Genomic DNA, 16,092 nt, shown 5'->3' with positions numbered 1-16,092 from the left:
AGACTTAAACCAATTTGTGCAGTGCCATCCTTTGGAGTCCGCCACAAAAGGCTAATTGAATCAAGCTTTATATTTATCAACACTATTATTTTCTTCCATTTTGCCAATTTTTTCATATGAAAAACAATTAATGACTTATGTTAAGTTTATGGACTTATCCAGGCCTGTAGCCAGGATTTTTTTTTTTTTTTTTTATTTTGAAAAAGTGGACTTTTTTCCAAGGGGGTGGGGGGGGGGGGAGCAATTCTGTGAAAAGTGGACTTTCTTCCCCAAATCTAGACCTTTTTTGACCAAAAAAGCTTTTAAAAAAAAATAATTTTATTGGCTCGCTACGCTTGCAAATTCTTAAATTTTTGGACTTTTGGTATACTTTTGCAAATTTGGGCTACATGTACGGGCCTGGACTTATCATTCTTATGCTATTCCAGAAAAAAAAATTGTTATTCCTTTGCAGGGATCAATGATAGTACCTTTTTGCACATTACAAATGCCAAAATTATGTATGGCCAATGGCCATAGTATCATAGTATACATTTGTCTTGGCAAACAGCGTAAATGAAAACTGCCAACTTTGGCATCAGAGCAAATAAGAAGATTCAATATGCTGTGTGTGTTCAGTGTCACTTTGATGAAACTACATTTGGAATCAGAAGATAGAGCCTATGGTTAAAGATACACTATGATGTACTTTAAGAGCAGAGTAGGCACGTAGGGATGAAAATGATATAGATGAGGTTTCATTTAGAGAAACTGCATTAGAGACACTACTTGAATCAAGAAAATAACTTGATTTGCAGATGAAAAAAAATATAAATAATCCACAAGAAAAACCGTCATGTGGGGATTGCAGGGTATAATGTTAAAATGGAGCAGAAAAAATATGAGCAGAAACTGTGCCTCATTCATGTATATGTTTTGCACATGCTGCATATCCTGTTTCACAAACCTATAGAATTCAATTTAATATGTGTGAAATAATCTATTTTTGTGGTATTGTGTCTTTTAATTTCACTTTCAACTAGAGTGAGAAAGATATTTCCACCCTATGTCTAATATTATAATTGCATAACTCATCTTAAAAATGCACAAACATTCATGGTTTATCAGTAGGTCGCATGAGCATTTTTACAAACGTTGTGTATATATCACTTTTCTTTGGATATGAATATTCATAACTGCTTTAAGAATGACAAAATGAATATTCATATCTGATTTGTGAATGACAATGAATATTCATATCTGATTTATGAATGACAAAATGAATATTCATATCTGATTTATGAAGGACAAAATGAATATTCATTACTAGTTTATGAATGACGATGAATATTCATAACTACCTATGGATGAAACATGATTAGTCAATGAACTAGGTAGATGCACTTGGTAATGGGGAGTTGTGAAAAAATTCAAACCATGATATCATTCTATACGGAAATGTCAAATGTAACATTTCTCTCCAGCCAACGCTATAATCTTAATTCATAGAACAAGGTGTGTTTTTACCCTACTGTTTAGATGACACTACTCTGGAAATATTTTAAAGTGACATTAAAGGCTGGCAAACCATATACAGAAATATGACATTGTCATCCAAGCTTATTGCCATTATAGATTCTATAAGCCACTCTACATAATGACACATTGCTAAAAGCCTCCCCTTTCATGTCATGAGCTGGAAGACACATCTATAGGGCTATTCCAGTTGAAATCCATACACCCCCTAGAATTTCAAATGGGGTTACCTAAATGGGTTACTCCATTTGAAATCTACACCCCTTGTGTAGAAAATTAAGTTCATATCTTCCATAGGGGGTGTATGGATCTCAAATGGAATAGCCAATAATGGGCCGGTAGTACCTACCCTGGTTAGTTGTCACCTGTAAACATACTATAAGCTGAATCTTACAACGTAGCTGCAGGGGCAGACTGACCAGCTAATAATATCAACCTGACTAGTCTGGCTGAGAGGAACCTTTTATCTTCTCTCGAAACGTGCAAGTAATGGCATTATAACACTTGGAATTAACCGGACAAATGAGGATAGTCAGACATGATGCCTTTCCTGTTCAGTCAACCTGCACAGGCCATATGCCAGGGGGTGCTTGGCTTCCAAAGTGATGGGAGTGTGTGAACAGTGATTCAAAACTAGCAGTGAGAGATTTGGCACCAAAAAAGGGGATCATTAGGTGAAAAGCTCCTAGCAATGGTGGTCATTCAGTGAGACCTGAACATTTTTTTTTTTTTTTAAAGGTGCCAAAAAACAATTTTTATTTAAAAATCTAAATTAAACACAATTTTAGGAGGGATTTTAGAGAAAAATGGAGGACATTTGGTGACAGCTTATCTAGAAAATCTGTTTAGAACTATTTAAAAAGGGTCATTGTGTGACAGGAAAACTAACAATGAGGTCATTGGGTGAGATGGAGTACATCCCACTCAGTTTTGATCCCGGCAGTTAGCTAAATGGCAATATTGTAGAAATGCATGCCAAAATGGTTTTCCTCAAAATGAACTTAAAATATATGTAACATTTTGTGCAAATTTGTTTAAACTCAAAATGACTAAATGTCTCCCAAAAGTGAACCCATATGACACTGCCATTTGGACAGGCAAGAGTACAGGATGCTTTGTGTTTGTTCTACCTGGATACATACCATAGGGCATGATTATAGAGGTAACGGTAGTCTAAGAGGATAGCCCTGTAATTTTCCTCTGACAAAACAGACCAAATCACATCACGTTAACTCACAGGATCTATAGAGCACTTGACATGTGACATTGTTGCCCGGCAGTATGCGTGCAAATTATGGTAATTTCCATTGTTCTTTGCCTGTAGTGTGCGTACACATCGTAGTTTGCTCAGGGCACGTACATTTCATATAGTACAAGAAAGCCATTGAACAGTGTAGCAGTTCGTTCAAGCATATCGATAAGACCAGTCCCTCACCTTTGTTGATAAACAATGATGGCAAGTAGTCTATAACCTTTCTCTCATCAGGCTTGGGCGATTACTAAAAACAATCAATAAGCACAATAAAGAGTGCAAAGAATTTATGAATCTTTTCTGTTTTCAAAATTTTCAAAATTGCACAGTTGCAATAGGTAATTTCGGCAGCCGCCACTTGTTTTTGCTGTGCTTTTGAGCAAGTACACCATTGGCATATCATTTCCGTCATGGGGGACTACCCGGTCTCTCTTGAATATGACAATGAGAACCCGACAAGGGACTAAGATTTCGGGAGAGAAATCCTCAAGTTTGCATACACATGGGTGGGTGAAGTAAAAATCGTGCCCCATCTTGTCTGACTATACCCAACAGAAAGTGTCAGTTGAGACTCAGACTCAAGCTTATGTGTATTGAAGCAATGACTACTATCTTCATTTTTGTAATTAATACAATCGATAAAACATAGAAAGAGTGTTAACTCACAAGAATTGTAGAACATCATGGCTTAGACATGTCACTTGTCTTCATTGTCAATAGTGTTGAAATTTGACATGGTACCCTGGTTGACTAACAAATATTGTAGAGCACCTTGTCTTAGTTGTGACACTTCTTATTATTTTAACCCGATAAAAATATGATGCTTTGGGTGATTTGCACTTACTAACACAGAAGATAGGCTGGATTTCACAAAGGAAATGTACAATTGATGCGCATCATAAGCAAGTAGGGATTCATGACAAGAACCGACCATAGAATTTCCCATGATGTTGTATGTACGACAAGTATTGTCACTATGATGGATTTAAAAAGCTTTGTGAAATCTACCTGTGGTTGACTAACATTGCAGAAATGTGTTCATAGCTATGACAAAAAATGTAAAAATTTGAAAAGAATGTTGCACTTGTGGCATACAAGTGCAACATCTTCCACATCTAAGATGAGCCTCGATGGTTCGCATATGTGCTTACTATCGAGCGCTTTTGAAAACATGAAATTGTGCTAAAGTCTGGCGCTTTACCAACTGAGCTAATGGGGTTGAGACACACATTTGCAGGTTTACTTGTTCATATGTATGTGTATCAATGATTCGCTAAAAACCCTTTACACTTTTGTGGATGGGGCTCCTCATGTTTGCATGTTTTAAAAGCGCTCGATAGTTATTGCACAGACAAGAAAATAATTATACACACCTATCAAAAGGTAATCACCTGTTAATGAGAGTCAGTTGTTCCATGAATTGCGAGAGACAAAATTGCTACGCTCATACCCCATATTTTTACAGTCTTTCACGTAAATGCGAAGACACGCAATGTTGTATTGCGTAAATGTGAAGGCATGCAACATGTGCGTAATTTGTTACACACAACTGAGCGAAACAATCTGCTCTCATGAATATGCAAGAATTCACAGCATACAAAGCATAGCGACATTGCCTGTTGGTGAATGGTCTCAATTGGTCTGTATATTCACTGACATAGTGCACGTTAGTATCCATTGGTTACTGGTTCAAGCATACATGTAGGCTCATACAACTATTCCGAATTATCATAGGCTTTGTGTTGGGATCATTTCAATCAGTGGTTCATAACAAAGATAGCGTGAGCCAACAGTGCGTGAGCCAGTTGACTAGCAACGGTCATATTATAACGTGCACTTCGCCAGCGAATTTTCTCTTCTGTGGTTGTATGGCTGTGGTACATAACTAATCTAACAGATTTTTACTAGTAAATAAATTTATAAATAAATGGATGTACCAAGTGTAAATTGTGATTAGTTCGAGCATGAATATAATACTTGGTATATCCCAAACATTGCAAAACAAACAAGTCTTAACCATTATCTCAATAATATGTTTCATACTTGAGCAATTTAAATGAAACAAAACCGCAACATGAAATCCCAGTTAGAAACATAAAACTAATTACATTACCAAGTAGTGAGGCCTTTCATGTAACTGATAGACAGTCTGAAGACAGACAACGACTAACTACTACCAGTAGTATACAATTTTATACAATTTTTGAAAAGAATGAAATCACATTGTCATCATCTTTGCCTCGCATGTCACGGTTTACTTTTTTAGTCAAGAAATGGCATACAATTATAGCTTTGCACATTTAAATTGTGATTGTGTTCATAATCGTAAATGTTGTTCAAAGAACACTTAAAAATTTTATTTGAAATGATTTAATTTTCAAGTGTTATACTTCAATTCTCAATGCACATCAATACATATAGGGAAGCAAGAGAAAGAAAGGATTGAAAATGAAATCTGCTGTTATTAAGATGTGGCAAACCTAGTTCCAATTTGTGCTTATGAATGAAATATTTCCAGTGGCGGCACCAGAAATTGTGGTGTGTGGGGGGGGCAAAGTGAATTTCAGGAGGGGGGAGGGCAAAATCAACCAATTTTGCGCAAAATTACAACAAAAAGGTGAAATGTTTGTAATTTTGGGTTTTTACTGGGGGGGGGGGGGCAAGTGTTCTGACTGGGGGGGGCATTTGCCCCCTCCTGCCCCCCGTGGCGCTGCCACTGAATATTTCATGTGCAAGAATATTTCAAGTGTAAGGATAGAGGAACATACATGTGCAGTAAGAGTTTAAAGCCATATGGTATGATTTCCATCAGATTAAAATTTTGCTATTCTTCACTCAAAGTGCTGAAATGATATTATTAGTATTCAGCAAGGGCCTTCTGTAGTGTCCAACTGCTCTTCCTGATTATCGTTTATGGCGAATGAGGTGCCGATGTGAGGATGACGTGATTCAATTAGCCAATCAGAATCCCGCTTCCATTTTTGTTATGCAATAAACAGTGCCAAATTGACAGACTGCTGAAGAACCTTGCTGAAAGCTATATTTACAGGAAAGATTTCTGTCCATTTTAAACCAAAATAGCGACATAAAGTGAAATAAAACCCAAAGCGTATTTTGGCCGTTCAACATTAGCATTACAAATATGCCAAAATATTAGGTTTGGAAAAAAATTAACCAACTTCATATTATAAGATCGTATATGATGGCTTTAAGTCATGAATTTAATGGAGCATGTGAATAAATGCACAACATGTAAAATATAATAAGACAAAATCACAGACCATGCTTGGATTGAAAACTCAATACTATTTACCGAAGCATGAAGGACTGTTTAGATTATGCCCTTGATATGAAGATGAGATGAATAAAGAGGATGGCCAAGGTAACCCAAGTAGAGCAAGTCTAACCATGCTAACCGGAACTTTCCGTAGGGAACATCAGTGCTGGACAGGGCAGTGATAAAATCAATGCTGGATAGGTTAGTGACATAATCTTCAGAACGGCCACTTCTATATATCCAGTGCCTAGAAGGAATTATAATTTGAAGATTGTCTTTCACACATTCGTTTTAGGGGCCAGGTGTTTTGTTTATAGTTTGGGTTAGGTGTATGATTAGGTTAAGTTTTGAATGATTCAAGTTTGTATGGAGGTGCATATTATTGAAATGACATGCATATATCTATGACAGTAACTGTGTTTCACACAGAAAGTTTTTTTTTTAAATGACTGAAAGGGCCAAACTGACAAGTTGTCGGAAATTAAATAAATTTGAAAAAAGAAATCTGCCTTGAAGAGGGGAAGGGAGAAAGGAAGAAAAATATAATTATGATGGCATAGCTAGATAACCGAAGTAAAGCAAGTGTATGAAGCTTGACTTGAATCAATTATTATCATATAGGCTGACTTCCTCATATCAGGTATCTTTTACTTATCCTGTTGACTCTTGAGGTTATGAGTAGTGATTTTATCTTAGTGAAGCTTGCCAGAAACTGATACTTATTCATTATAAAATACAATAAAATAATAATAACTGATGCTGTTGATGATGTTGTTGATGATGGTGATGTTGATGATGCCCAGGTGCTGCTGCTGCTGATGATGCTCGGGTGCTGCTGCTGATGTGATGCTCATAATCTTAAGTATGATAATGATGATGATGATGGCACAACTACAACAACCACACACTAAGGTAGAAAAAACAAAGTGGTATAGTGTTTGGATAAAAGTGTAGAAATCAAAACGGATGATATCAAGAAAAATTGGGACATTTGTCGAGAAAAGCATATGAATTTCTGACAGATATGTGATGCTTGGTTGAAAATATTTGGAAAGTAAATAGTGTTGTTTGCAATGGAAATAGGGAGCAGCTCATAAGCAGTGCAGCAGTGTCTGAGACAAATACAGTTAAAAGTAAACATGCAGAACTGCATCGGCTGTGAGTGTCTCTCACTGATACCTTAAGCAGTATGTGATGAACTCAGAGGAATACCTATGAGGCTATTTTGGGCTTCGTGGAATAAATTGATGCAGTCATTTGCATTCACAAATACAGGTGAAGGAACTATATACAATGTAGTCTCAAAAGTTGGGAATCAAATCAATTGATCTGATGATGACGAACAGAAAAATATTGAGTAAATTGAATCTGATGATGATGAATGAAAAGCAGAGTAATTGAATATATTGAGGGTATTCAAAGACTAAGGAAGTTTTTTGAAAACCTATTCAAATTTTACCCATTGCATCTTTAATAATTACTTAAATTCTCATTGAGACATAGTTAAATTGTTTTCCCCACAAAATGGTATGCACACATAAGGTACATGTTTCCCCCCTAAAATAGAAAAGGTGACTTATAACCCATTTAATTTATAAGTTCTATTTTCACAGAAGACAGGTTAAAATTCTGAAATACATGATAGACAATTTTTATACTAACAGGAAACTTACACGAAGTCCCCCAAATTAATTTCCAACAAATCGGTAATTCACACCTTCAAATTTCACTAACTGTTTAATGGTTTTACAGTTGCTGATATTATTCACACGCACTGTGCTATTCCAGTTGAAATCCATACACCCCCTGTGGAAGACGTGGACCTTAATCTCCCACACAGGGAGTGTGAATTTCAAAGGGGGCTACCTGAATGGGTGACTCTATTTGAAATCTACACCCCCTGTGTGGGAGATTAAGATCATGTCTTCCATAGGGGTGTATGGATTTCAACTGGAATAGCCCATTATGAGCCGTAATGATCTCATCCCCAATGGCACAGCTCAATGACCTCCATTAAACAAGCAAACATTAAATTTTGACCTCACATTGTGGAACATGAGTTTTTGTACCCAACACATCCAAAGGTCATTCTTTAAGTGTGAAAGTATACTGTGTCATAGAGATTGTAATGTTGGAGAGTCTAGTGATAATCACCTTCACTTATAAGATTACCTAACACTCTGTCCCATTCCATGTGTGTGAACACACCGGATTGTAATTGAGTCTGCTGCAATATGCTAGTCCTAAGGGGACATACCAGTGTATAACAAAATAGGATTTTATTAAGCAAATCAAGTCATTTGTCGCTGACGTTCGTTTTGAGAGGTGTCCAAAATAGGTGTTCAGTTGCTTTTGTATTTGATTGTTTTTAACAATTTGAAATATCAATAACTGAAGAACTGTAAGGATAGTGTTGAAGAAGATTTTTAGAAAAGTTTATTTCAGGAATGTGCAAGGAAATGGTCTGAAATAACTGATATATAATTTGGCTGCAAATGACTTATTTTAAATGGGGTAATCATGAAATAGACACCATTTACAATATCAAGACTAGTATACAAAGTAGTTAGGACGTGGTAGATCTAAATTGCTACCTGCTAGTGCTCTACGGCGGTTAAAGCGACATCATTTACCGGTAGCGTTTGATTATAATGACATTATACAACTTAAGCTAACAATATTTTCAGCATGGTTAATAGCAGTCGCGACTTCATACATGTATGTATACAAAAATGATCAATAGATATATGTCAGAGCGGTTTAATAATCATTAGCATTACAAAATGAAATTCAGGATGCTTTGCGCCGACGGTTGAAATTACCTGCCGGCAAGAATAGCACTTCTTGAATTGGGGGGATCAGGATGTATCATCAGTGATCAATACATTCAAGTGATGTACATGAAATTCAGATGTGATTGGGCTTTATGATGTTGTGCTGAAAAGTGTAATGCGAGGCAAAGATGTAGACAAATTTGATAGATATTTTCCTTCCTGGAAATTAATGATTCATGTCATAAGAACAAATTGTATCTGAAAGGTTCCTTTTGATGTGTTTGCACCTAGACGTGTCGAGTAGTAAAGTACCACATAACATGAATTGTCATGATATTACTTCTATAATATGAGATAGGAATTGCAGCTGTTTGCAGCATGCTATTCATGCGTAACATTGGACTATTCCAGTTGAAATCCATACACCCTCTGTGGAAGATATTACCTTAATCTGCCACACAGGGAGTGTGAATTTCAAATGGGGTTACCTGAATGGGTGACTCCATTTGAAATCTACATCCTGTATGTGGAAGATTAAGTGGATTTCAAGTGGAATAGCCCCTTTCCAATTTAAGTCACAAATTGTGCAATTACTTCATAACATTTAATTTACCGTCACTGTACATAACATCTTGTAATTATAATTGACCATCACATGACTTTCTCATCTAGGATTCCGGGAGTACCTAGCCGGCCTGTTAGAAGACGAAGCAGATGATGAATCCTCATCAGATATCAATGATTACAAATATCCCTTCAACAGTGGTCACTTGAATGACCACAAGAGTGGTTACTTGAATGACCACAAGAGTGGGCACTTTAATGACCATGTGAATGACCAGTATGCGGACTCGGATGCACCCCCTGATGCTGATGAGGATAGCTATGATTTTCTACCTGGAGATGAGACACAATTGCTAGGGCATTTGCAACCATGCTATAGCAAAGAAGAGTGCAAAAACCCACACCAAATTTGCATAAGTGAGGAGGACCTTCCATTAGGGTTGTGTGGATGCGAAGATGACTACGAGCTAGATTTTGATACGGGGCTTTGCATGAGTGCCACCACCATCACCACCTCCTCGCCACAAGGTTTTTTATTATTACCACTTATCTGTCACTCATTTTCACAAATGCATGGTATCTGGGTGTATCAATCAATCAATCAATCAATCAATCAATCAATCAATCAATCAATCAATCAATCAATCAATCAATCAGTCAACATATCAATCAATCAATATATCAATCAGTAAATCATTCAATTAATCAATCAATATATCAATCAATATATCAATCAATATATCAATCAATCAACATGTCCATCAGTCATATCAATAAACATTACTTCAGTGTTCCTAATTTTCCTTGATCTTCAATAAAAAAAAATATTGTTGAAAATTAACTTGTTATTACAAGATGTTAATACCTGCAGAATTATATGATCTCACATGTTTTTCCAATTTTAGCAATAAATTTACTAAAGGTCATTGCTAATTAATGTCCATATATTTTAGCTTTAAGCCTTTAATAGCTTTAGAGTATGAGGTTGAGAGACTTATTTCAATACCGAAGCCTCTAGTGTTGCTCAATGTGTGTGGATCTCATTTTTGAAATTAACCCGAAATTGATTTTGATACGTGTATTCATTGAAAATTCCTTGGCTTCAAAATGTATTAGGTCCAATGATATCAACAGACTTGTTCTTATTGTATCTTAAAAATATGATTATTTCTGAAATAAACTGAAAGTTGGGTTGGGACTTTGGTAGTTAGGTATTTTGCAAAATGTTCATAGTGTTAGGGTGTTTTTTTTTTAACATGCGACATGCCCACGTACCATGCATCATGTTGTATCATCATTCTGTCTCTGGCTCTTGTTTCTAGAAATCAAATTAAAGCAGGCTTTTTGGATTAAATACTGGAAAACAACAAATATCATATATACAACCAAATGTATTGCCATTGAATGAGTTTTTGGTACAAATTAGTTTTTTGTATACAGGCCATTGACACATGCTTCACTTATGTTCAGAGCAAGTCTTGGAAATATAATTCAATGTTGTTTCAATACTCATTTTCTGTTTTTACAAGAATTGTTGGGAATTTATGCATGACTATATACAGAGACAAGGTGATGGTATGGCAATGCCACCTCACACAAAGTTTATTGTTGACTTGTATTGTTATTTCATTTGCTGTGAACTTTCTTCTTTCGTTTGTCATTTATGTGAAGTTGATTTGTCCATGTTTGTATTTACCTGTTGTGTTGTGCCTGTCATGTCATTCATGTGATAGTTTAGTTTGCTGCCTTTCCTTACCGTGCTTTCCTTTTTTCTCACGAAAAGCAATTTTGTTGAATGAAATTATACTCAATTTTGTTGAATGTGCGTAAAATGTTACATTATATAAATATTGCTTTGTCCGTACCATTTCCATTGGTTTTTTTAAAAGAAGAAAACTAAAACTAAGCAAGTATCCATGTTTCAGAATTACCCATATTCCTCTATAAGTTCAATTTTGTATTCCCTTTGTGAAGCTAAAAGATGCTTGTGGTCATTTGTGACATTCAATAAGTGACATGACATTATGTGAGTAAGAAATCATGTTTGCTTTTAGCTACTTCATCTACTAAGTGCTAGCAATGCCAGCTTATTGGATAGTAAACATGATCAAATGAAAAAGGAAAGAAAAAAAAACCACAAAAAGAAACAGGTTGTAGCTTTATGTTAAAAATGTATTCTTCCACCGTAAAGTATGAATATAATTTTGAGATAATACATTCAAGTACAATCACATCTGTAACTAATTTGATTAACTTTTAGATGAGAGGTTCTTTAAAAAAACTTTGGTGCTATTTAAAGTATAAGTATCAAAATACCTTTTTATTATGATAAACAATAAACAGAATTTATATAGCGCCTTTGCATAAGTATGCATAAATCGCTTATTACTGGCTAATATTTGGTAGGATATTGGAGAATAGCTTCAGTTTAATATTTATTAACATCACACTCAAACCAAGTGACAAACAATAGATAAGTATATTAAAAAATAAACAAAAGCACATTGTTTATACAGCAAAATGTACATCAAAAGGTTTAATAATGATGCTCATATAAATAGAGTACACATAATTATTATATTTAGTAGAAGATAAAATGGATGGTAACATTTCCGTCCATCTCTTTAATGTGATCATTTTGTTTCATTACAATTTTTTTTCATTTCAGTAATTTTCATAAGATTAAATAATATTACTAGACAAAAATTACATAAACCCTGCAGTCTGCAAACAAGTGCAAATGACTGATTGCATAAGGCTGAGTTCACATAGAAGTATACGGTATACGGTATTCGCTACACGAAATACGCTCATTCGATCAGGCTGAGTTCATATAGGCGTATACTATGTGAACTCAGCCTGATCAATGAGCGATTTCGTATAGTGAATAGCTTAGTAGGTCAATTTACCAATTTTCTTCGTCTAATTAAATGCTTGTAACTTTACATCTTGAGGTCACATTGCATTCAATGAGGTGTCATAATGTGCAGAATTAGATAGTGCACCTATTTAAAAAATATGAATTTACCCACATATGGTTTAGTTTTAAAATTAGGACGGTATACGCTGCACTAAAATCGAACACGCACGATTCCCACTATACTATACTATCGCAGGTATACGGCCTTTTCGAATAGTGCCCTATGTGACCCGGTACTATGAAATTACCTTGCTCGATTTAAGCTATACGCGTACACCTGCAAAACGTGCACCGTATACCCGAATAGTATACTTCTATGTGATCGTAGCCTTATGTGACCCGGTACTATGAAATTGCCTTGCTCGATTTAAGCTATACGCGTGTACCTGCAAAACGTGCACCGTATACCCGAATAGTATACTTCTATGTGAACGCAGCCTAATGTAACATTTTCATAGTCTAGTGCTCTAACAGGAAACCAGTACTCTTGATATTTAATCTACATGTAGACATGTTTGATGGTGGTTTTTTTACGATTCAACTGGTGATCAATTTGTTACATAAAACATCAGGTGCGATTCCCACGCGAATCTCCTAGTTTGCTGTTTAGCATTTCCCATTAATCTGTTATTGATGTAATATTTGTCACGTTGAAACGGAAAACAAAATTGATAAATTCACACCATAATTGTCGTTTTGATTTTGTTAATTTGACTGCAGAATTGATTCAGGAATTAAAAATTTTGCATATAAGGTTTGGTTAGGATACATATCATAGAACGAAAACTATTAAGCATATGTTGGAACATATTTTTTTAATGTCAGATCAGTTGGCTGGGTAAACAGAGATAATGTTTTTATCGTCCAGTATTTTAATAATGCAATTGTCATTATGTAGGAACATATTTTTATAATGTCAGATCAGCTGGCTGGGTAAACAGAGATAATATTTTATCGTCCAGTATTTTAATAACGCAATGGTCCTGGATATCAGTTAGTGACAGAACTGAGTAGAGAGATATGTATTTAACTTACGTGTACCATCTTTGCAATCCATTAATGTTTCATCTTTCTCCCACCACCAAAATTGTAAGGTACTTATTTCTAAATACTCTCATATATTTTTTGTTACCTTATGAGATACAAGTTACAATAATCTAATTTGCAGTGATTATAATGTTAGATACTTATCATAGGTAATATCATTTTTGTTTTTCAGATGTAATTTCATTAAATCAAACTTAGAATGTGCATGATGCATGTTGCATGCTCCGATACTCATTGCTTAATCAGATTGCACGCTCTGTAAGCAATATAAAAGCTACCCAACCAGAAACCTGTTTTTAAATTGTCACTATTGCATGCAAAATTAAACACATTCATCAATTCTAGATTTCTTTTTTAGTGCCCCATTCTTTATTTTCTAAGAGTATTATGCGATTATTTAGTTTGCATGGCTTGTTAGCAAATAAAAGCATGTCACTAATTTAAAAAAAAAAAAAAAAATTGATGAACTAAAATGGATTACATGTACACTGTACATTATACAGCTACTTGTAGGACAATAATATAATGTGTACCAGATGTTAGAAAAAAAAGACTAAACACAGCCAGATTTTTTTTCCAGGGCCCTCCATTTGTTTATTCTCTTGACAATTTGTAACAATTTTTCATCTTTATTTGATCTATTCTCTTTTATCATTAGGTATGATTGTGTGTTTGACTGCATCAACTGGATGGCTTTTCAAATGTTCTATTTTCCTGCTCTTTTCACAATGCTATTTGTGTGAATGTATTTGTTATATTGAAATAGTTGACATTTTGTACTTAAAGCAATCAAGCAAAATGAATCGGTTGTCAATTAATTTAATGTTGACATTATAGGCTGGCATACAGTTGCCCCCTCCCCAAATCATGCCATTATTTGAATCATAACTATTAATGGTATGACTGTTTTAAATAGGCTATGACCAGCTCTACAGCAGCATATATTCCTTTCTTATTTACATCTTTTGTTCTTTTGGAATAGCTTGTTGGTCTTACACAACATTGCTTCTAACCGAGTTCTGGTCTAATGGTGGCCCAGTTTTGTCCATATGCTGGCCCAGTGATATCCCTGTCATACTGCAATAGTCCAGCTATGGTGCGATAACCGCCCTAGTCAGCAGGGATGCAATTGCGGCAGGAATCAGAGAAGTGATTCTTGCAATGTTTCTCCTAAAATGGTTTGCAAGAATCAACATGGATTTGATTCAATTTTGATTTGATTTGATAACATATGGGTAATTAGATGAGAATCATTTGATTCTCGCAAAATTCTGTAATAAGAATCAAAATTTCTCCTACATCAAAATTGCACCCCAGTAAGTATTTATTGAAAGCAAAGAAATTTAATAAATTTGTGACATCCAAGTCATTTTACATGATTGCATTACTCATTATAGATTCACTTTCTTATATTTTTAAAACTTCTTGTCAAAAGGAACTATTACAAGAGAGATTAGCTCTCTGTTATCAAAATTAGAGTAATTCTGATTATACGCTTTTTCAATACAGTAAAATTAATTTTCTGGAATATATTTTTGACTCCACAGATTCAACAAATGCTACAGAACCAGTACCAGAAATCACAACAACCAAAATACCAGTTACTATGCCAACAGTTACTAAGCAACACAAAACAACAGCAGCAGCAACAACATTCAGTCCATCTAAAGGAGGCAGTGGATTACCACAAGGTGATGATGGTAATGAGGAAGATGGGTGGTTAGATTTGAGCATGTTGGTAGACATGCCTGAGAAAAAGAAGGGTGGTATGAGAGAAGATGGTGAAGGGCAAACTGAGTTAGGTAGGCTAGTGGTGTCTGAATAAGTTGGGAATACCCTCCACAGGTGAGATTTAGCGATTTGGTCTGTGACGGAATGAAGAACATACTGTGGCGGGTATTCCAAGGTTATACCAGTGGTTATTTTTGTGGATGGATGGATTATTGCTGTCTGGTCTATTTAGATTGCATTCCTGCTGGCTTTGTTCATTTGGCTATTCCAGTTGACATCCACACACCCCATATCCCAGTATGGAAGACATAGCCTAATCTTCCACACGGGGGTAACATTAATCTTCCATCCAGGGAGTATGAATTTCAAATGGGGTTACCTGAATGGATGATTCCGTTTAAAATCTACACCCCTTGTGTGGGAGATTAAGGTAATGTCTTCCATAGGTGGTGTATGAATTTTAACTGGAATAACACATTTTTAGTTGTGATTAGTAAGTGTCTGGAGCAAAGTGAACTTTTTCTATTATTTGCAGTCTTCCGGTTTGTGATGTCATAGGAACATGATGCATGTAGATTGGTGGTTTAACATGTATACAGTATCATGCATCTATTTTGGGGGCACGAGCCCCCCCCCCCCCGGCAAAAGCAGGGGATGGCAAAAAAGAAGGGGCAGCAGCAGATGAAGGGGTAGCAAGAAGGATTAATATTAAATAAAAAATGGCAGTGCAGAAAAAGGGGGGGTGGTGTTAATTGGGGGCCTTCCTGCCTGGAAAAAAATTGGGTCAACCTTTTCAGGATGTTGCTGCAGGGGGGGGCGGCAAAATTTACATTTTTGTAGCCCCCGGGTAGGAGCAGCCATGCTACGCCACTGAATATTCATATCAGCCACAATGTCACCTCTATCATTTTTTTTTTTCTTGCTATGCCCTTGTATAATGGGGCTTGATGAGGCAAGTACCCCGTTCAATTTATGGCACATTGAAGCTGTAATAAGTGCAGCTTTATTGGCT

The 16,092-nt window shown here is 35.6% G+C and overlaps 1 protein-coding gene across 1 annotated transcript in view; it reads left to right on the top strand.

The window, feature by feature from the left end:
- LOC140151124 (dyslexia-associated protein KIAA0319-like protein) overlaps positions 1 to 16,092 on the top strand; it is a 106,283-nt gene that overhangs the window by 26,010 nt on the left and 64,181 nt on the right. Inside the window, exons 5-6 of the mRNA XM_072173347.1 lie at positions 9,491 to 9,910; positions 14,897 to 15,040. Of these exons, the coding sequence (XP_072029448.1) occupies positions 9,491 to 9,910; positions 14,897 to 15,040 (564 nt within the window). The remainder of the gene's footprint in view (positions 1 to 9,490; positions 9,911 to 14,896; positions 15,041 to 16,092) is intronic.

This window comes from Amphiura filiformis, chromosome 4 (genome assembly GCF_039555335.1).
Source record: "Amphiura filiformis chromosome 4, Afil_fr2py, whole genome shotgun sequence".
In the NCBI taxonomy this organism is placed as follows: Eukaryota; Metazoa; Echinodermata; class Ophiuroidea; order Amphilepidida; family Amphiuridae; genus Amphiura; species Amphiura filiformis.
Note: the sequence above shows the minus strand (reverse complement) of the source record. Positions and strands in the feature narration are given on the sequence as shown.